Source organism: Erigeron canadensis, chromosome 1 (assembly GCF_010389155.1).
Source record: "Erigeron canadensis isolate Cc75 chromosome 1, C_canadensis_v1, whole genome shotgun sequence".
Lineage (NCBI taxonomy): Eukaryota > Viridiplantae > Streptophyta > Magnoliopsida > Asterales > Asteraceae > Erigeron > Erigeron canadensis.
In genome coordinates, this window is record NC_057761.1 from 45,054,933 (window position 1) to 45,076,714 (window position 21,782).

The 21,782-nt window shown below is 32.6% G+C and overlaps 2 protein-coding genes across 2 annotated transcripts; one reads left to right on the plus strand and one right to left on the minus strand.

Moving 5' to 3' along the window:
- The first annotated feature begins 1,893 nt into the window (after positions 1 to 1,893).
- LOC122584842 (bet1-like SNARE 1-2) lies at positions 1,894 to 7,014 on the plus strand. The gene is made up of 6 exons (XM_043756907.1): positions 1,894 to 2,112; positions 2,841 to 2,997; positions 5,850 to 5,906; positions 6,006 to 6,065; positions 6,147 to 6,232; positions 6,605 to 7,014. Exons 1-6 carry the CDS (start codon positions 2,099 to 2,101, stop codon positions 6,630 to 6,632), a joined length of 402 nt encoding a protein of 133 aa, XP_043612842.1. The 5' UTR covers positions 1,894 to 2,098; the 3' UTR covers positions 6,633 to 7,014.
- An 8,456-nt stretch (positions 7,015 to 15,470) lies between these two features.
- Positions 15,471 to 18,893, minus strand: LOC122582990 (ethylene receptor 2-like). The gene is made up of 3 exons (XM_043755427.1): positions 18,573 to 18,893; positions 16,273 to 18,145; positions 15,471 to 16,169 (listed from the first exon to the last, which is right to left on the minus strand). The coding sequence occupies exons 2-3, from the start codon at positions 18,019 to 18,021 to the stop codon at positions 15,624 to 15,626; spliced, it is 2,295 nt and encodes a 764-aa protein (XP_043611362.1). The 5' UTR covers positions 18,022 to 18,145; positions 18,573 to 18,893; the 3' UTR covers positions 15,471 to 15,623.
- Positions 18,894 to 21,782: the final 2,889 nt, after the last annotated feature.

The following is a 21,782-nucleotide window of genomic DNA, read 5'->3' on the forward strand; positions in this document are numbered from 1 at the left end:
TAAAAAAAACGAAATGAAATTTTTTTAATAGATTAAAACTAAATAAGTTCTATAGATTATGAATTTTGAATAAAAAATTATTTTTGTAAGGATTTTTCTCGAAATTAAACACTAGTTTTCTTTCAAAAAGCAATCGTTTTTACTGAGGACTAACTACACATTTGTATCATTATATTTTTTAAACAACATAAACATATTAATGAAAACCAAGCCATAACCTTAAATATATAAAAACAAAGTGTAATAGGATATATATAAAAGCTAAAATTAAAAAAAGTCCCAAGTTTTATTTTACACATCTACCAATAAACTATAACAGGATTGTAGCATTTTTTAATCGACACATGACATAATATTTATACGATACGTGTATTTACACATCTACCAATAAACTATATCCTAAAACTATAATTTTCTTATTCTAATCAAATAACTATTACTCCGTATTATACAGTATGTACTTAAAGTATAAATAGATTACTTTCCTACAAAACCAAATAGAAGTCTAAATATGTTGTAATAATCTGATTAGTAAATTATTATGGCAATCTATACAAGCTGGAACATCAATATTATAAACAATTAAAATAGATATAACTACATGCGACAAATGCAGATTTAAGAATTAGTTTATGTAATACCATGAAATTTACGTAAATGGTTAAATTTATACGTATTAATAGATATTATTTTTAATGTAGCTAAAAATTCATGACCTTTTTAATTTGTTATGACTTCAGTTTTTATACAAAGAAAGTAACTACTGAGGATATACATACATAGTCCATCCGTACATCATAAGGGCATTATGACTATATAATATGTGAAAGGACCTGTATCCAAATATATGTATCTAACAACTATATATTTTCTATTCTCTGTATAAATATAATTGGATCATTAAGTATTATATAATCCATACATCGTACGGGGATTAAGACTAGTATCATATATAATGGACAAAAAGATATTATATCGTTCTATTAGTAATAAATTATACAACATCAAAGGGATAATGATGAGTTATGCCGGATTTGTGTTACTCTGTAATGTGTTATATCGGTTGCTTGCCTTGTTGTAAATGTGGATGTGAAAAGGAAAAAAAACTTACTTAAAGCTACAATCAAAATTAACTTTTAAATGTAACGATATTGAGCAATAAATGTATCATCATTGGTTGATGTTACAATTTTCTTACGGTTAATTTTAGTCGTGCCAACAATCGGTCTTGGGCGAAAACATTTTGGAACCGAAATCGAAACCGATTTGGTTAACTGCGACCAAACCGGTTAAGTCAAAGGTTGTATGGGTTTTTTCATGCAAATACTGAAACTGAATTAATCTCAAACCGATAAAAAAAACCGATTATATGTACCAAAAACCAAACCAATTTCAAACGGAGAAAGCGTACCTGTTTGGTCAAAACCGTTTAGGTTTCGGTTTTTTTCCAAACCGGTTTTTTGGGCATGACTAATGGTGAGTGCGGCTCAAAGTTGATGTATGCTTTCTTTTGGCGAGTCTAATGCAAATGATTTTAAACAAACTAAGGTCGCGTTTGGTTCGCTGATTCTGATGGAATTTGATGGAATTGGAATTTAATTCTATTTCTTAGTGCATTTGGTTGGTCAATGATGAAGGAATATCAACATTCCTTCATTTGATGGAATCTCCATTCCATGGGGATGAGGGAAAAAATCTCATTCCGTCTCTCACTTAAATCTTAAAAAAATGAAAAATATTCTGTCAAATTCCATTTCATTAGATTCTAATTCTTTCAACAAATTTTATTTTTTCTAAAAACATTATGTGAACCAAACGCGCCTTTAAGTCATGAGCCAAACATATGCCCAAATTAAAATGCACCTAAAAAACCAAAATTTAAAAACAAAAGAAAGAAAGCGAGTATGAATGAATAAATGGGAAAAGAAAAACTCCTCTTCAAAATCTAAACAATAAAATAATCAATAGGAATTTTGTTGGATCTAAAAACCCTTAATAATAATAACAATAGTTATCTTTGGTTGCGTAATTAGTTGTTAATCAATAATAGTAAAAGAGAGCAAAATTTTCATAGTTTGTGTTAATCCTGCCAGACAGCATGAGCTACCGAAGGTTTTTTCCAACTCTCATCTCTCTTTCTCTCTCATAATTGATTATAATAATAATGTGATCAATTTTAATTTGTAATAATAATATGTTGCTTATTTGATTTGATTTGCATCGTATATTTGTATTATTGTTGTTGTTGTTGTTGTTTCTGGGTGTTGATTGTTTGTGTGTCTTGTCTCTTTTTTAAAATTTATTTTGTTAACTAGAATAATCTAAGTAGTACAGTATCTGATTTCTGACATTATGTATATAGTAGATAAAACCCCCCCTGGTTTTGGCTTTGGATTGAATGGAGTAATCTAGTCGATAGGAGTCGGTTTATCGTTGATGGGTCAGATTCTAGTGAATATTGGTGAAGTTTCCTGACAAGGGTTCATGTTTAAACTTGAGACCTGTATCTAGCAATGTCTTTCTTTCCGGGCCCACAATACTTTTGGTCAGGAGAATGATGCCGCTAGGACCGTATCCATTTGGCAGCTTGTTACTAGTAGGTTGTGATTTCGTCAATAACTCGTCCATTGCTTGATAGAAAGTAAAGAATGATGGTATGGAATGAACATTGTGGTGGTAAATAGGATATCATGATATGAATATATAAGAAGATACATTGCGTAATTATCTGCTGGGTGATAGTTGTACTATATGTTGTGTGGGAGTTTTTCATGTAACCCGGTTTATTGTGTCAAATCAATTGATTTCTAAGTATCTTATTACTTATTATAATTCTTTAGGGATAATCGTGCATCCCGGGCCTCTCTATTTGATAACCTTGATGGGATTGAGGAGGGCGGTCTCAGGGCTTCTTCCTCATATTCTCGTGATATTGATGAGCAGGAAAATGATAAATCCATAAGTACCTTGCAAGACAGAGTCGTCTTCCTTAAAAGAGTGAGTTCTTCAAATTTATTTATTTATTTCAATGATTTTCTTATTGCAAAATATGCCTGCTTCTTGTGTCTTAGTTAATATGCTCATATGCTGACATGGTAAGACGTTCATTTTTAATATTTTATTATATTTGATAGTGTTTTATGCTCTACCAAAGGGACTTTGACCTGGCGTTAACGTAGCACATATTGCCTGCTGCAACTGTACTTCTATAGTAGTAATGAAATCTCAATATTACGTATGTTCCCCACAAACAAATTTTTTTTTTTTTTGAGAAAAGAGAGATTGTCGTAAGTGCATGTAAGATTAGATGCTTTAATGGGGGGCAGTAGGCAGATAAGGAGGGTTGTAGAGTTTTAAGGAGTATATACTTGTAGGGAGGACAAAATAAAGATAGAAACAAAAAGAGTTTAGTGATAGAGGAACATTGTACGATGGCTGTAGATTAACATTTTCTACTATAAGATTATATATATTATTCCAAGATGGGACCAAAACCTGCCATTTGCTATTTGAAGTCGACCGAGTACACTATTGTTAAAAAGTTCCATATCTTCCATGTGATGACGTATCTCATCCACATTGTAACCGAATTAATGATCTATGGATAAGTGTCGACCATTTCTGACGCTTATAAAGATGCAACAAGGTGGTTAATTTTCAGAAGTAAACATTATAGACTGTTATCTGTAACATCATGCCATAAGGACTGTTCCTAGACGTGCATAGTAGCTTAGTAGTCATAAAGTATTTCTATCAAAGTAAATGCAGGATCTTTTGTCTCATGAACCATCTAAGATAACTGAATGCTTATAAGTTAATCATTCTAGTATATTCTCTCTGTAACAAAAAAAATAAATTTGCAAACTGATGTCTCGTATACCTATGTCTCTAGGAATAGTTGAACCGACAACCTATGGTGCGTAAAGATGACATATAATTCGATCAAAGATCACTTGTCCGAAACCGAAAATATGGTAGTTAGATGCCTAAGTTCTTACTGGAACGAGAAACAATGCCTTCTGGAAAGTGTGGTAGTTTGAATGCCTAAGTTCTTACAACCCTGTTAACTAGTTTAAGGAGAAGACTTGAGCCAAGTCACCATATTAACATACAAGTTGACACATGCCTAGTGAGCGGGAGATATATCCTAATTTGCCTTCCGTATGTTCTGGATTATTAAAAAGCTAATCAATATTGCACTGTAGCTTGCCGTCTGGAATCATATAAAATCAACTACTGATTTTCTCACACTCCAAGGTCCACTGAAATATTGATCACAAACCTAAGTAGACACCTTTACTAGATTTGATCATTTGAATCCTTCCTTGTGCCTAGGTACTTAGTTTGTAATTTATTGTGAATGATGGCTATATCTCCTTCCAGGCTGTCTGGATTTATATCCACATAATAGATATAAGGTCTACTATGCATGTATCAGAAGGTAATTGAGTGATCAGTAATGTTGCAAATCATGCCAAGTTTCTCAAGTCCTTCAGAAAACTGATTTCCTTGGTCACGCTCAAGACTATATGATACGGTTTAATAGAAGAATGCTGCATGGATGGAGTATGATTGAAAGAATTTAGTGTTTTTTTACCTTTTTAAGTACACAAATTAGTTTATTACTCCGTAGGTTGCAAATGATCAATTACTCATGTTAGGATTGGTTGCACCGTTACTGTCTTGACATAGTCAAGTTAGTTATCTTAGTGGAGTCTCAATATTAAGTAGTGGCATATATAATTAGAAAATGCAGGTCCCGATCTTTAGGAATAGTCGGTTGAGTGATTGGCTCTATGTAGGAGTTTTCTCTGCATGGAAAAGTTATGAAGTCAAAAGTTGTTCAAGTATAGTGTCTTGTTTCTTTCTTTGTTCTTGGGAGATTGACCATCTCGAATAGGTCTTATCACTGTAAAGGAACTTTGTCAAGTGTGAAACAGTATAACTCTTGTACTATATAAATTTGAGTTTGATACGGAAAAAAGGTCTTGTAATGCTTGTAAAAGGGTAGTAGCAACCTGTAGAAATACAATATATACCATCTTGTCTTAAGAGGTTAAAGTTTTTATGAGTGCCGTGTCTGTGGTTGTGGATCTTGCATTCAAATAATAAATTGAACCATAGTAATCAGCTTCTTAATTACACTCGATAAAATGATAATAAGGGATTCATGGACCAGATCCCCGCTTAAGATAAAAAGGCAAAATGACAAAGTATAAAAAGTGGCGGATATAACTCAAAGTTTGGTGATGCATCTATTAGGGGATCAACATTCAAGCAACATAACATGATCTTAAACAGTAATCTATTATTAACTAGCTACGAAGCAGGGAACAAATTTAAGATTTTAAAATAAGGGAAGGATTGTAACAGTCTTAAAAAATGAATTGAGATTCAGGAAATGTTAAATGGGCTGAAAGTCTGAAACAAATCATCTGCGATGAGTAGAGTCCTAGATTACCCTGTCACAGTTCATTTTCATTTAGCTAGATCTAACATCACATATTCACATCATTTTCTATGGCCTACCACTAACCTCATGTTAGGAAAACATTAAACCCATGTTGATACAGTATCACACATATAGGACTAAAAATAGTCGGAGAATGACTCAATCCATGCCAGAACTAGCAAGTCTGCTATATCGATTTTCAATTTTTGGCTTCTTGGGCTTTTGCAGTTTACATTAGTTATCTATCGAGGATGGCAGACTTTTTGAGGCTCCATGACCATTTTCGGATTGTGCATTAACAACTTCCAATTCAACGAACTCATTGAATCTTGCATACCATTTATTTTATGTTATGTTCTCCTCTGTATGATCATTACTTGATATTTGTTATTCACAGTTGACTGGTGACATACATGAGGAGGTGCAGAGTCATAACCGAATGCTGGACCGCATGGTACACAATTCACACTCACATATTGCATCAACGTATATAATTTCAGTTTACATTATTACCTATATTTTGCTCCATTGGGTGCCAATGGTCATCTAACAGGGCAATGGAATGGATTCAGCAAGGGGGATAATGTCAGGAACTATGGATCGGTTCAAGATGGTAAACTTTAAATCCTTTCTTGTCACTCTATCACTATCGTAATATCTTCTGAAAGTGACTTTCAAAGTATCAATCATTTAGGTCTTTGAGAAAAAATCAAGTCGGAGAACATGTAAACTCGTTGCATATTTTGTCCTGTCTTTCATCATCATATACTACTTGTTCAGGTATGGAGTTTTGTTTATTTTTAATTTCATCTATAACACCAATCTCATCAGTCTGTTTGGGCGCTATTCTACCATTACTGAGATTTTTCCAGATTTCAAAAGGCTGGAATCAGTTATATACAATGAGTATTTATGGGGTTTTTTTTATTTTTTTTATTTTTTTTTTGTAGTTTTTGTATTCAGGCATTAAGCGACTTGCCATTTTCTTGATAAATCGTGCACCACTTAAGTTAAAAAATAAAGTAGTTTTAGAAAGTTGATAGGTACTCAGGATAATTTATAGTGATACATTTACATGTATAGTTTAACGTCAAAGTTTAGTAAGTAGATCCATAATCTTGATATTGAATTGATGATTAACCTTTTTTCCAGGTTCCTCATGTATTATATGTATGGTTAGAAGTAGATACAGGAAGCTGCCAGTGATTAATTGTAATTGAGACGGGTATCTTTGAGCAGACCTTGCAGAAGCTAGTGATAACCATATTTTGTTTATCATTTACAGAGACTTATAATATGATAGGTGTATAACTGCTTTCACTTGCAAAATAAGTTTTGAGTGCCTTGTAATCCAAGATAAATGTCCAAGTCATTTCAGTTGCCCTTAATTCACAGTTGTACATGAAATAGCAAGTCCTGTTTTAGTTATCATGAAGTCTTTCAACACATGTACCAAGTCCGTGGTCAGGTGCAGTGCTCAATATGAAAGCCTAAAGATAGATCATATGCAAATACTCGATATAGTAGTTAACGTTAAATGAAATCAATATTGGTTTAATTAATTTTGTGGCATTGCATATATATTAGTCATACCACATTACTGCTGAATACGTTCTAAAATGGACGACTGTCGTGGGGTTGACCAACTGTCAATGCACCTTTGATAGTGTTGTTTAAGTTTTGTTTAGAAACGCGAGGCAAGCTATACTGAGAAGGTTTAAGATCAAAATTAAAGAATAACGTCTCTTTGCATTTATAGTCCAGCTCTTTTGGTGTACCAGGTACGTTCCTTTCCCTCAATACGGAATTCCATAAATCCGGAAGATAAGGCTGAAATATAAGAATGTGAAACTTATTACGTGAACATAAATCTGGTAGGAAGGTTAACGTGCAGTAACTTTTCATTAGAGAGTACAGCCTTGTATAAGAAATACATGAGCAAGGTTTGTCATACTTGTATTCAGATTTCAGAGGTGTAACATTGTGGACCCAAAAATGTTGGGCGACACACACACACACACACATATATATAAAAGCTATCCTATAAGAAAGTGGAAATAAACATGAGATGTTTTGACGACAGACGAAACAAAAACAAAACAAAAAAAAGGAATTGTGAAAGAGCGTGTCGTATCTGAGAACTTGGATGTCTTGACCATTTCACGCCTAATTTTAATTCAAATAATTTTTTAATCATGATGATTCATGAGAAGTCGGATTTTTTTTACAAACACTGTTATCTAGTTGGTCGCACCTCTCAACCCTACTCAACAAGAAATAAGTTGCTAATAATTTTGGAACTGTTCTAAAATATATGCTTTAAAATGTGCCTAATACATTGACTTGACAAGTACTTAGAAAATATAAATTACCATAAAGAAAAGCTGCATTCATCCACATCACATTATAGCAATTAGCAATCTCGTTTGTTAAAAACAGATAATTAAGAACTTAACCTGACATCTGACACATTGATTTGGTTCCTAGACAAGTGAAATAAAAATGTTATTGGGCTAGCTTAGTCTTATCAACTACATTTTGCTAATCAAGCCCAGAAAGGGAAAACTTATATTACCATTTTAAGCCCAATGATTTGAATATCTATTTATAAAAGTAAAAGTAAAAGGCTTTGACGTGTAAAAGCAGTTATATTATCGCCGGATAAAGACGTGTAGCTATTTCCGTTTCATCTCTTCGTAGTTCGTACTTTGATATTGACGGGATTGATTTTGTTATTGTTGTTGGTGGTAAAAGTAAAAGTATAACTAAAAGTAGAACTAGTTGGTAGTTTTATTCACCTAGACACGTAACACTTCTATTAGAATTATAATTTATAACGTTTTATATAGGATCACATCACACAACAAATCCCTAAATAAGGTATGAGGATTTTTTTTTTTTTTACTTTCTATAAAAAATTATATAAACTTTCACGTTTGTGTGTAGATTGATTATTGTCTTTTTACCTTCAATCAAAAATTATTTAAACTTTCACGTTTGTAAGTGTGTAAGTATGCTTCGCGTTAAAAATATCTACTTGTTTACTACTTGCATCATCATCATTATTATTAGTATTATTTGAAATACATAATGAATTAATGATGATAAAGCCAAAACACATTCTTTCTTAGTCTGTATTATTTTATCCCCCTTTTCTGGAGATACTAAAAAATATAGAAAATGCGCATATTCATATTAACTTGAGCTCCGGACCTAGGACTAGTTACACCATTAGGTTGATGACAACGTATGGATTAAAGGCGAGTGGTTGCTGGTCACCACGCGTGGAACACCGGCGCCAACAGGTTTCCACCCACGGGTGGTTGAGTTTGAGTGGAAGTTCCACCCATTTGGAAGCTGCGTGAAAAGTGACCGTTGAGACCACAACGGCTAGTTTTTTTGAAACTGATGAAATTTATATATATATATATATATATATATATAGATAGACACAAAACGGCTATATATCTATTTTCTCTCCACCCTTATTCTCTATCTTTTTCATCCGTTTTTCTTCACCAACATCTCAAAACAAACTCAAATGGATCCTAGATCAACCAAACGTATTGCCAAGAACATGCGAGCAAGAAACCAACCCGTTCCAAACAAACCTGTTCGAGGTCGTGTTCTAAACCAACCCCAAAATCCTCCACCACGTATGGCCGATACAGCCGTGTACAGACTACGTATGGCCGATCCATCGGAAATTTTCTACAACTCCCAACCAGTGCCGCAATCTTCTCAAATGTATGAGGTGGCCGACCTTGAGCCGGTTTGGACTCCCCGTGAACCTCAACCCATTTTAGATGACGAAGACGATTATGTAGATGAAGCCATCTCGGAGACACAACTTGATGAAGAAGAAGAAGAAGAAGAAGTGGAAGTCGAAGACGAAGTGGAGCCGGTATGTGTCCAGGCTAAGAATGTGAATCGAAAATATTGGGACAAATTAGAGGAGGAAGCATTGGCCAAATCTTAGATCAAAGTATCGGTTGATAAACAGTCGGGGACCGTCAAACGAAGAAGGGATTTTGGAGGCGAATCGTTAAGCATTATGCAAGCCTTATGCCGAAAGCCCCGCAAACGAAGGATCAGTTGAACTCTAAATGGAATGCTATGCATCCCCTAATCCAAGGATTTAATGGTTATTATATTCAAGCGGTATTTATCTCCCTGTTTATACGTATATATTCAAGAGAAAATTGTTCAAATTTAAAGTTTATATATGTAGAAAATTGTTCAAATTTAAAGTTTATATATGTATGTATGTGCTCAGTTTTCTGTTTTTTTTTTGTTGTTGTATTGCTTTCTGTTATATGTTGTATGTATATATGTTTTATGTATATTGAATTCGATGTTTATTATAGGTGCTTATGAAACAAAGCGGGTGTAACGACCTTAATATCCGACAGAAGGCGTGTGATGATTTTGAAAAACAATACAAGAAACCATTCAACCATTTTAAGGCATGGGATATTGTCAAAGAACAACCAAAGTGGTTGCAACAACCTTTGATTGGTCAACACCCTGCAGAATCATCGACTTCAAGTAAGAAAAGGAAGTCATCAGATTCTCCCTATGCAAATCCTAACGTCCAATATGAGGATTTGGTTTTCGACGTTCCATTACCGTGTCTAAATGAGGATCCTGCTCCATCCGTTCCATCAAGGCAATCCAGGGGTAAGAAGAAGGCGGGAAATGAAGATTCAAGTCGAAGTTCATTGCGTGATACGTTGTCAAGTTACACGACAGAAAAGCGAAGTCTACTGAAGGAAAGATGCGAGGTTCAACAGAAGAAAGACGATGAGTATTTCAAATTTCTTCAGAGCGAAGAGTACAACTGTGACATGAGGTTCGTTATGGATCCTCACGAGCATATCAACGATCCGGCATTCAAAGAGTTCATCATCGGCCGCAAGCGCGAGTTATGTGCAAAACACGGGTGGCTGTGTAGTTTGTAGGTTTATGTTATGTTATGATCGAAGTTTATGTGTGTTTTTAACGTTTATTGTCGTAATCGAACTTTATTTATGTGATGTTTATGTTTTTAATCTTAAGTGCTTTAATATATGTTTAAATATATGTTTTAATTTATATAAAATAAAAAAAATATTATTGTAAGTGGTGACAATGCCAACAAAATTTGGGTGAATGGTGAGTGAGTGGTGGATTTGAGGTGACGTAATGTGATTGGTTGAAAGTGAGTGTGAGTGAGTGGTGAATGAAGGGGATGTCATCACCCTTAGACTCGCCTAAAGACTCCTTAGTAAGGAGCTCCATTTATGCATTACTAAATTGTTCAAACCCCTATTTGTATATGTTTGATTATTCATTTATTTGAACATGTTTGGACTCTATAAATTTTTCTAAATTATAGACATATTAGATGGGCTAAGCTTATATTAATTTAATGAATTAACTAGTTTTTTGCTTCAAATTTTGAAAACTTAAAATTTACTATCTTTAACTTCTAATGATTTGGCTCTAGATATCTTTGAGAAGCACATTAAGCAATTACAGAACCACCTGAATTACATTTTGGTCCGATTCGATTCGCTTTATATATGATTAGTTTCGAAATAGGTTTGCTATATTATTATTATTCTATTTAAAGATGTTGTTCATGGTGATAAAATCAAAGTCAAACAAGTTTGTCATCGTTTAGGAGTTACGAGTAGTATCAAAGCAAACTATAAATAGGATAACATATTACATTACATTTACAGTCATTTTTCGACTTAAGATTTCACGAATTATTTTTCATCAGTCTTTCTTTACAAATTTATAAACTTTTTTAACAAAAAAATTAAAAACTTCTAACCATATTTGCATATTATAATTTTCTTAGTGAAGTTGATCATCACCAAACTGCAGGTCCATGAAAAAAACTAGTTGGTTGCAAACTAACTCATCACTTCTAAACTGTATGATTACCAAACCAGTATAATTTTTATTGAACTTGTTTGCCACATTATCTTTTTATGAGTCATACAAGTTGCATTTTTGCCATGTATTAATATTCAAATATGTATGTATAATTACTATACCGATAAAACTACTTCATCATATTTGAGTACATTTTTTTTTTAAAATCAAATGGTTTTAGTAAAAAAAAATTTGATTGAATTATACTAGTAGAGTATTTTTATTGCGTATATAATTTACATGGACGGCCCACTTGGTGAATTATTCTTAGTTATGAGATCCAAAGTCCAACCGGCCTCAATTGTTACATAATAATAATGGTTATTAATAATTATTGTATTTGTTTTTTAAGATGCATCCCCCTTCACCAAAGCCTGCATCACTTTTTAGATTAAATTAGGTGTCTCCTCCTATGTGCCAAATCACATACTTTACATAGCCACTTGGAATTTAAGTCATATACATAAATAAAGCTAGACGGATATCCGTATAATACGGTAGCTTGAACTATTAAATCCGGCTAATGACGATGATTCCCATTATTGATAGTAGTGTTTTTGATGTCCATACAGGATGAGATGATGAGAATCCAGTGTGGTTTTAGAGACATGGTGTGCTTTGTAACTTTTTTTTTTATTCCTCCAATCCACCACTTAAATTAAAAGGCATTCATGCATTCTAAGGGTATGTTTGGCACAAAAGCTTGAAGTAGAGACTGTAGTTAAGGGCTTGGGGCTGGAGCTTGACGTTGGGGCTAGGGGTTGGGGCTTCTTTTTCAACTATCTTCTTACGAGCTTTTATTTTAAAGATCTTTTGGGGCTTTTAGGAGTTTTTCGGGGCTGGGGCTTTTGATTTCTTATGTATCACCAAACAGGGCCATAATTTTCAAATGAGCTTATTTTTAAAAGCTATGGGCTTTTAAGCCCTTAAAAGCCCCTAAAAACCCCTTGCCAGATGGATGAAGATTCCCTCAAGTTGAAAACAACTTGAGGAGTCAAGTTAGAGAGATCATGACCTTTGATTTATTATCAAGGGCTAAAATTCAAAGATGATTATTGAATCTTGACCCTTAATTTTAATCAAAGGGTCAATAATTTTCTAACTTGACTCAAGTTAAGGGCTTAACTTGAGGGAATCCCACTGCTTGCCAAATAGTCCCTAGATAGTATAGTAGTTATAGATATATGACAAGTTTGAGTTATATATTTCTATTAACAACAAGCGAAATAAGATTGGACAAATCGTAGTAAAGAGAGTTTGAAGAAAAACAAGCAAAAAATCTCGATATAGTTGGTATAGTTATTTGTCACATCATTCTACAATTTTCTTAACATAAATTGTTTGGGATAATCATTGATCTAGCAATATTCAAATATATCCAGCAATCAAGCAATTGTCAATTCACAATTTTGTTTGTCTTTAAAGAAAAATAACATCGATCTTTTACTACATTTTTTATAGCGAAAATATCTTATCTACTTTTGACTCATCAATCTATTTATTATTATTACTCCATCCGTCCCAATTTAAATGTCATAGTTTGACATTTTGGGTCTTTCGTGCTTAACTTTGACCGTCAATATTTTTGTTTGTGTTATATAATATTTGATATAATATATATGATTGGATAGGGTTTTAAATGTATTTTACATTGATATGATTTTCATCAAGTAATATATAACATAAACAAAATTATTTACGGTCAAAGTTATGAAAGAAAGACTTGACAAGTCAAAATAGGACATTTAAATTGGGACGGAGGGAATATTTTTTTTAAATACAGATAAGGTTATAAGTAAACATAAAATTTGTTGAACAATTCGTGAACTTTTTGAAGAAAAATCTGTTTATGTTTATTTGTATCAAATAACTTTTCTATTAAATAGTTACAACTTACAAGTATATATAAAAAAACGAATAAAAAAGTGAAAGTTGATTGAGCATCTAAAATTTGGGAAAACAGATTCTTGTTCACCTGGAAGTTATGATAGATTTCCTCCTGTATATTATATTTAATTCCATCATACATACCCCTTGGAACCAAACTGTACAACTATATATAACTTTTAGTTAATTATTATTACAAGTGGAATTAATATTTTCATTTTAAAATAGTGCATAGACCAATAAAGAAACATTTCGTGTAAGACCTCTTAGATTTTGATCTAGATTTTTGATATAATTTGCATAGAGTACATGCAGATGTTGGATTTTATGTGGGATCCACACATAACTTCCGGAGAAACATCTTTCAAATAAATAAACCATATAAAATAAAAATGAGTGATGTGTTAGTTAAAAATATATTTGAATCACATGTACTACAATCATATGCTTCTGTTTTAGATTTAATTAATGTTATCTTTCAGAAGAAGTTTTTATTAGAAAATATCATTCTTTTTAAGGTGAGAAATTAAAAACCCAAGGTACATGGATATTCATAAATAAATCGTTCATTAATGTGGTTGAATATACAAATTTAATCCTAAAATGACACAAATTGTTTAGTAATAATTGCAAGTAAGCAAGGGTAAAGTGCAAATCATGGTAAGAATTCTGCTCTTTAATCAGCCTCCGTAACCTTACACATGCAAGTCACATGATAAATATTTTATGAGCATAACTTAGAGTTTAGCCAAGTCATCCGTTACCCTTAGAAATCAAGTGACTTTTCTTATGAACCAAGCGACACCCTTAATTTGAATACTTCCATTGTTCGAACATAACCGACAGTCAAACTTGATATTTCAAATTGTAAACACTTAATTTCAATTCCTTATATATCGTATACACCAAGAAGAAAAGATGATCTTTTTTGTTTTTAATGACCGGTGTTTTTGTTGGGAAGTAATTCCAAAATGAAAAACCACATATGATAATGACTCAAAAATACAATACAATGAATCCCACCTTATTTGACAATGACAATAAAGACAAAATGATATCATACAAATGTTGACGTGTTCAGAAAGGTGACCATCAACAATAGTCTTAAAGTAGCCTTTATACATTGAAGGTGGCTTAGATATGGACGGACTATTTTGATATTTTCATTTTTTCAAGTTATCAAATTTGGTGGGCCTTTTGAAACATATACATTCCTCCCTTCATACGTACTCAAATTCATGCATGATTCTCGTCCCATATTATTATTATCATCAAAAACAAGCACTTCTTTTAGACCCATTCCATCACTCCTTATTCTTCTAACCAAATTTTCAACTTGTAAAAAAGTTTGTCAAAAGTTTGAATATGTTCAAAACATGTCGTTGATTCTACACCAACAATTTGATTTACTTGCAAAGCGTACTATATTGTTGTGTATAGAATAAATATGTGTATCCACGTTAGTTTCTATATATCATGAAACACGACAAATATATAGCTTGAATCTACGTGTGGTCATGACTATGTAACTTTAAATTATCTATAAATATAAAGTTGTCCTCTAATGTTTTATATAACAAATTAGAAAACTTTACAACACCACCTTAAATTGTTTTCCATTTGAGAATACTAAGTACACCCCCAAAATAATGTTTGCTAACTTTATGTTCATACGATTGACAATAATTTCTAGTAATTTTGATTTGTTATAAGACAACTATACCCTAAGTCGGTAAAAGTGAAAATTATACAAAGAGTAATGTAACTTTGGATTGTTAGAATTTACTTTGTTGATGTTTACTAAAAGACTATTTAAGATAGTTAAGAAATGTTTAGACTTAAATTGATATAAATAAATAATAGCACGTTACCAGGTGTAATGCGGCGCCGGTGGTGGCATAACGGTAGATAAGGCGTCAAGTGGTATTGATAATTGACGTAAAAGTAATTGATATAAAGATTAATGGGTATATTTTGAAAAAATAAAAAATTGATAGTATAATATAATCATTAATATTAAGGTGGTAGTGCATATGAAAATATATTAAGGGATTTTAAGTGAAAATATTACATATTTTACAATACTTACAAAAATAAAGTGTTATTTTTTATAATATAATATAGATAGATCATTTACCAAAATAACCTTACAGATAACTTAATTATTAATTTTGAGGGACAAAAAAAATATTTTACAAATTAATAGTTGAAGTAATTCAGCATGAACAAATTTTATAAGGATATATAAATATTACATATCAAATAGACCTGCAACGGTAAACAAAATGAGAAAAGAAAAAGAAAATCTTTCTATTCTTGGTTAGAGTTGTTAGTAACACATTTTGACTTTGACTAAAAGTCAATGGACTTTGTTGGCATGGATCAAGACTCTCTTGAGTTCATCTGAGATCCCTTGTAGAAGAACAGGTTTATGAATCACTCCATTGATTCCGATTTGTAAGCATTTGTCCCACACATCTTCATCCGCAAAGTCAGTCAAGGCTATGATCAAAGGCCAGTTCCTGCTACGAGTCTTGCGAATTCTTGATGCGATTTCAAAGCCATCAAGATCAGGCATGTGAAGATCCAAAACGACCATCTGGTATGACAATACAGGATGATTTAAAGCCATAATGCAATCGGAACCAGTGGCAACTGTTGACACACTGCAGCCGAGTTTCTCCAGTAGCTTCCGTGTGACAGCTCGGTTCACATCATCCTCGTCGGCTAGCAGGACTTGAAGGCCTCTGAAGACAGAGTTTGATGGTGGATTGTTCTCTGAGGATTCCGAGGTTTCCAAGATTCCAGTAACGATTGATGGCCGGAGTTGAAACCGAAGAACAAGCGACATACTTTGATCAAATCCTGCGGGATTTGGGACTACCCAGATCTTACCTTGCATCATCTGCCAAGAACATTTATAAACACACATTATGTAACTTTTGTAATTGAACCAAGGGTTTATTAGCAGATTAAATGAATAGAAAAAGAAAAATAACTTAGCTCACCTCCACAAGCTTTCTGCACATACTGAAGCTCAAACTTTGCTCGACTGCACCACTTTGAATTCTGGCATCGGCAAAAGAACGTTCCAACTGGGGCGTACTATCAGTAATCCCGACCTCAAACTTTACATTCAAATAACCATCAGAAGAATTTGATTTCCATGTAGCCCATCGTTGTTCATTCCTCCCAAGACTTCCAGTCTCCGTTGAAATCCTTAAAATCAAACACCCTCCACCTCCACCATGGCCCCGATTCAAAAGGTTCCCAATCATATGCAAGATGACCTGAAAAACCCTTCTCTCGTCTCCCATAATGTTATCAGGTAGTGATTTATCGACTTCAATTGTGAACTCGTAGCCTTGATAAGCACACAAACACTTTGCAAGATAAACTGTTTCTTTTATGAAAGAATGGAGACGAAATGATCTCATTTCTAATGGAAATCTTTCTTTAGAAGATTCATCCATTACATCATCGATCAACATTGAGAGGACATTACTTGTTTTCACCATGGAATTGGTTAGAACACGTTGCCGGTCACTCAGATTCTCATCTTGTACAATTGAAAGCAAGCCCAAGATCGAATGCATAGGTTTTCTCAAGCTTTTACTCATCACAGTTTGAAATAAGTTCCTAGCTTGACTAGCCCTCATGGCATCCTGTTTTGCTTGCTGTAAAGCTCGATTTTGTTCAGCTAATTTATCTCTCATGAGTTGAGATTCTTCAAGAACCGCAGCATGTGAGAGGGCCACAGCTACTTGGTCAGCCACAACCTTGACTATCTCGAGTTCAGGGTTAGTCCAAGACCGAACTTCTCCACCAGGAAGAACCAACACAAGAATCGCGTAACAAGCCTGAATCATTTCAGGGGTCCCTCCTTTAAAATCAGAAACTCTAAGCATCGGCATTCTTATAGCAGCAACTGCTCCAGGTGCATCGGATCCTCCACTGCTTAGAGTCGCGAGTCGTGATTCTTGATCAAGTAACTTCACCCCATCACTTTTTTTAACTTCTTGAACATCAGGATCCTGAATTGGGATCGAGAAATCATACCTCGTTGAAGAGTGTCCCCCTTTTAACTGATGGGTAAGATTCATCACTGTTTTAGCAGGATCAGGCATCCAAATCGCACAATTCTGCAAATCCAATGTCTCAGACAACTTATCCAGCGTAGTGTAGAGAATAGTATGCCGGTCAAGTGACTTTCGGATCTCTTGAGTGAGCATACGAACGTGCCACCCTGCTTCTTTCTGTTTCCTAATCATACCCATTTCTCTACCAAGATCCCAAGTCTTTTTCTTTAACATAAACTCTCTTACCTTCACTTTTAAAAGCAACGGAATAAGAGTGACCAAAGTAATCGCAGTTGCAAATGAAACCAAAGCCGTAAGGAACTTAAAAATGGTGAGAGCCAGCATGAGCTGAAACGCGTGTGGTTCGTAAGTCCAACCGTTTAACAAATGTGTCATTCCACAAAATCCTATGAAAGCAATGAACTCAAAGAGTACCCATTTGAAAGGCACATTTGAGCAACTAACAAACCACAATAACTCGATTGGAATCGAGAAATAAGCAATTGCTATCAAGAAATCACTCACTCTTTGTGCTTCCATAATATTTCTATACCCGAAAAAGCCCTCAACCTCACAATTACACCCGTTATCCGACCCATCATCATCAGAAGCAAAGACACACACTAGCAACAATGCAATCAACCCGAAAGATGCTAATGTTTTCGACATTGCATCCATCGAATTGATTCTTCAATCCATATATATATATATCTATTTATATGGAAACAAGTCTTTTAATATCTTTCTTGCTTAATAGACCAAAACTTGAAATGAAAGCTACTGATTTATAATATCAAACAACCTGTACATTCAACAATTTGAAACACAAAATAATACTATTATAAATCAATCAATTATATTTAATCCAAATAAAAGTTATAGAATAAAAAAAGGATTACAACTTTGATAAAATAATATCAGAAAACAACCACTTAAATTACATTCATGCATGTTTCCAACTTGTTATTCATTGGATTGCACAAATTTACAAATTAAGCCAAAATACTTTTTTTATTTTACAATTAACTTTTTTCAAATTATAAGGAAAAAAAAAATTGTTAGTAGCTCAATACGAGTAGTATTTAATTCTTCTAACATATCATAATAAAAAGGCAATAAAATATACATACATACATAAATAATAGATAATATATATACAATAAACAATTACTAAAATTCTGAAAAACAGAATTAACCAAGAAATAACAATGTAAGTATGAAAACTTTACCTTGCAAGAACAAATCTTCAAAGGCCACCATTAAAACCCAGATTCTTTTTGTCCTTTTCAGATCAGATCTTTTTTAAGAACAGCATAAAATATACTGTATATATATATTATAATTCCACAAAACAAACTTATACAATAACACCCAGCTCAGAAAGTTGAGCAAGATCCAATCTTTTGAAGAAATAAACAGAACCCGGAATTTGCAATGGGTTTTCCGATAGTGCAGAATTGGAATATTTGTTTATTTATAGGTTGAAACTAGAAAGAAATATATGTTTGTATGTACATATATATATGTGTGTGAGTATTTAGGAGTGAGTTCATTGGTTTTTTCACCATATGTTTATGCCTATATATATTTCCTTTTGTGTAATGGATGTTGAAAACTGATGGTGCCTTTGAGGGAAACGGCCTTTTCTAGAGAGAGAATATATATTTTTATATTAAATTAAATGGTTTCAAAAAATTTAATTCTTATACGGTAATCTATCGGGAAAAAATTAAGGTGTACAGATCATCTCCTTTTAAACTTTGATACTTAACGAGTTGAAGTGTTTTTTTTATCTTAAATACTCGTATCTAAAATAATTTTAATAAACTTAATTTATAATATTTATCATTAATTCTTAAATAACTATAATATCATATGTTACATCAATTATTTTTAAATTAATAACCACACAACATTAACGTCACCGTTACTACTGTCACCCGTCATCATTACACCACCATATCATGCGAATATACATCCGGTATTAAGTAAAGTAAAAGATATGTTGGTTTCAACATTTGTCCGCGCGCCGTTGTTTAAGAAAAGAGAGAGACGGCCAAAGTGGAAAAACCAACACTTTTTAAAGGGTCTATGCAATTTTTTTTTCTAAATGACTGTATGTATTTTAACTAGGTATACGATTTTTCATCATGTATTTTTCATATAGTCTTTTTATTCCTTTTCTGACAATTTTTGAGACGTTTATCATGTATTGGGATTTTTTTAATATTCTTAGATATTTTTTAATTTCATAATTGAAAACTAATTTTGACACTATAAACAAAAGGATTCGCGATTGACTACCACCAACATTATCGATTAATACAAATTAGGTAGACTGTTGTGTGATGTGTAAATAAATTGGGATTAAATGTGACATTAAATGATCCCAAATAAACAAAAAAAAACGTGATGTGGATGGACAAAAGAATCCATGGATAATAAAAATAGTTAAAGAGGTGGTGGGATCCTCAAGCCAGAAGATGAAGAGAACTTAGACGCACCTTTGTTTTAAAAACGTCAACTTCAACCCAAAACAATATTCATGGATATAAACGTCTCTTTCACAATATCGCCTTCCCAGAATTTATTTTACCCACGCCCCTTTATTCATGATTTTCTTTTTATTTATATTATATATATATATATTTTTAAAGACAGGAAATTGTATTAACACGACTATTAACAATTTGCTTAGTAGTTCCAAGAATACAGTATACGACTATATGGTACATAATACACATAAGTAAATCAGCGGAGGCTCAAGGGTAAGACAAAGAAAGCAAGGGCTTTAGGCCCCGTGTTATTAAAGGCCTCAAATTTTATATATAACTTAAATATATCAATTTATTTTATGTATGAAGAAAAAAATTCATATAAAAAATTTAAAAATAAAAATAAATAAAAGAAGCTTAAAGAATTTAAATTAAGTGTAGTTTAAAAGGACTTTTGATTAAATGGACTGTAATACGTTTTGGGTTTTATGTTCTCTTTTTTAAATAAGTTTTAGTTATAAATAGGCGTCATTTTTTAGTTTTGCTTTAGGCGCAACATGGTTTGAGCCACTACTAAAGTAAATTAGATGTATGCTAGTACAATGCGACATCAATAACGGTAGAACGACGGATGGGTATTATAAAAATAATACCAATTAATGTGACGGGTAAATCCCTCTTCAATGAAAAGACATGTTCACTAAGTCCTACTCAGTGTGAATAATAAAAATGAAATAAGAATAAAAATAAAAATAGACAAGTTGTGTACAATTACAATTTTTTAAAATTAAAATAGTAATATATATACATTCCAAACAAAGATACACATTTTATCCTTCCTTTCCTCTAATTCCAAATTTAAATTATTATATAGGGGAAGCCTGATTAAATTAAACACAATACACATATGGAAATTAGACAAAAAGACAAACATACGACATCTGATAAGATAACAAGGTGGATTGCGATGCTAAATATGGGCACGTAGAGCTGATCAATTGGAGGCAAAGGGATCATAAAGACTCTTATCGATCTTTTGGTCCAAAAACGAAACAGGGTCACAGTGATTGGAAATAACGTGACAACTAAAAAAAAGAAGTTGTATGTGTAATTTACTCTTATTAATAATTAGCTAGTTAAAAAAAATCGTTTTCTAAAAAGTTTGTAACCAATAAACCTTAATTTACCAGCTTTCTTTTGATTTGCAACATATACGTAACTACTTTCTTTTTTTTTTCTTTAACCTTGTTTTCAAAATGAAGTGTCAACAGTATTGAAGAATTAATATATGTTTAAACCTAAGAAATGCGTCGCATGTGGACGCTTCTATTTGTAGATGTTACATGTGATGGTAAAAACTTGAGATGAACTTATTGCATGCCTGATATGAATGCGACACACCACATTTGCACAATACAATTATGTCGATCGGTTTCATTTTCTTTTCCGAAAATCATGTATATATAGTATTCTCAAAGTGAATTCGCGGTGTGATCGATGAGTTGGCATATAAATAACAGAGTAAAACTAAGATGATCTTAACCCTTAAATTAAAATTAAGAGTTGAAATTCAAAATTGATTATTAAATCTTAACTTTTGATTTTAAGTAAAAAATTGAGATTTTACTAACTTTACCCTTCAAGTTAATACTAACTTGAGGTAATTCCACCCATAATGTGAACTTTATGTAAATTCAATAGCCCTAAACAAAAATATATACTAGTGATGATCAACTATAAGATTTTTCTACAACTTTAATATAATGAGATATATAACAGAATAGATATCCGAATGAAAAAAAATGCAGTGGGCAAGATTAGTGGTTTTTGAATATAGTCTTATTTGGGTCATCATTTTCTGCTGCCTAAAGTCAAAAGTAATGCTAATGATCAAATTCGTTGATTAAGGACTAATATGGTTTACCAGATAGACATAGTGTATTG

Excerpts from the sequence above, each read along its gene's own strand:
- LOC122584842 (XM_043756907.1), top strand. Across the intron at positions 2,998-5,849 it reads GAGTCGTCTTCCTTAAAAGA|TTGACTGGTGACATACATGA; the intron begins GTGAGTTCTTCA and ends TGTTATTCACAG. Across the intron at positions 5,907-6,005 it reads ACCGAATGCTGGACCGCATG|GGCAATGGAATGGATTCAGC; the intron begins GTACACAATTCA and ends GTCATCTAACAG.
- LOC122582990 (XM_043755427.1), bottom strand. The coding sequence starts at position 18,021 with ATGGATGCAATGTCGAAAACATTAGCATCTTTCGGGTTGATTGCATTG. Across the intron at positions 16,170-16,272 it reads TGTGCAGAAAGCTTGTGGAG|ATGATGCAAGGTAAGATCTG; the intron begins GTGAGCTAAGTT and ends TGTTCTTGGCAG.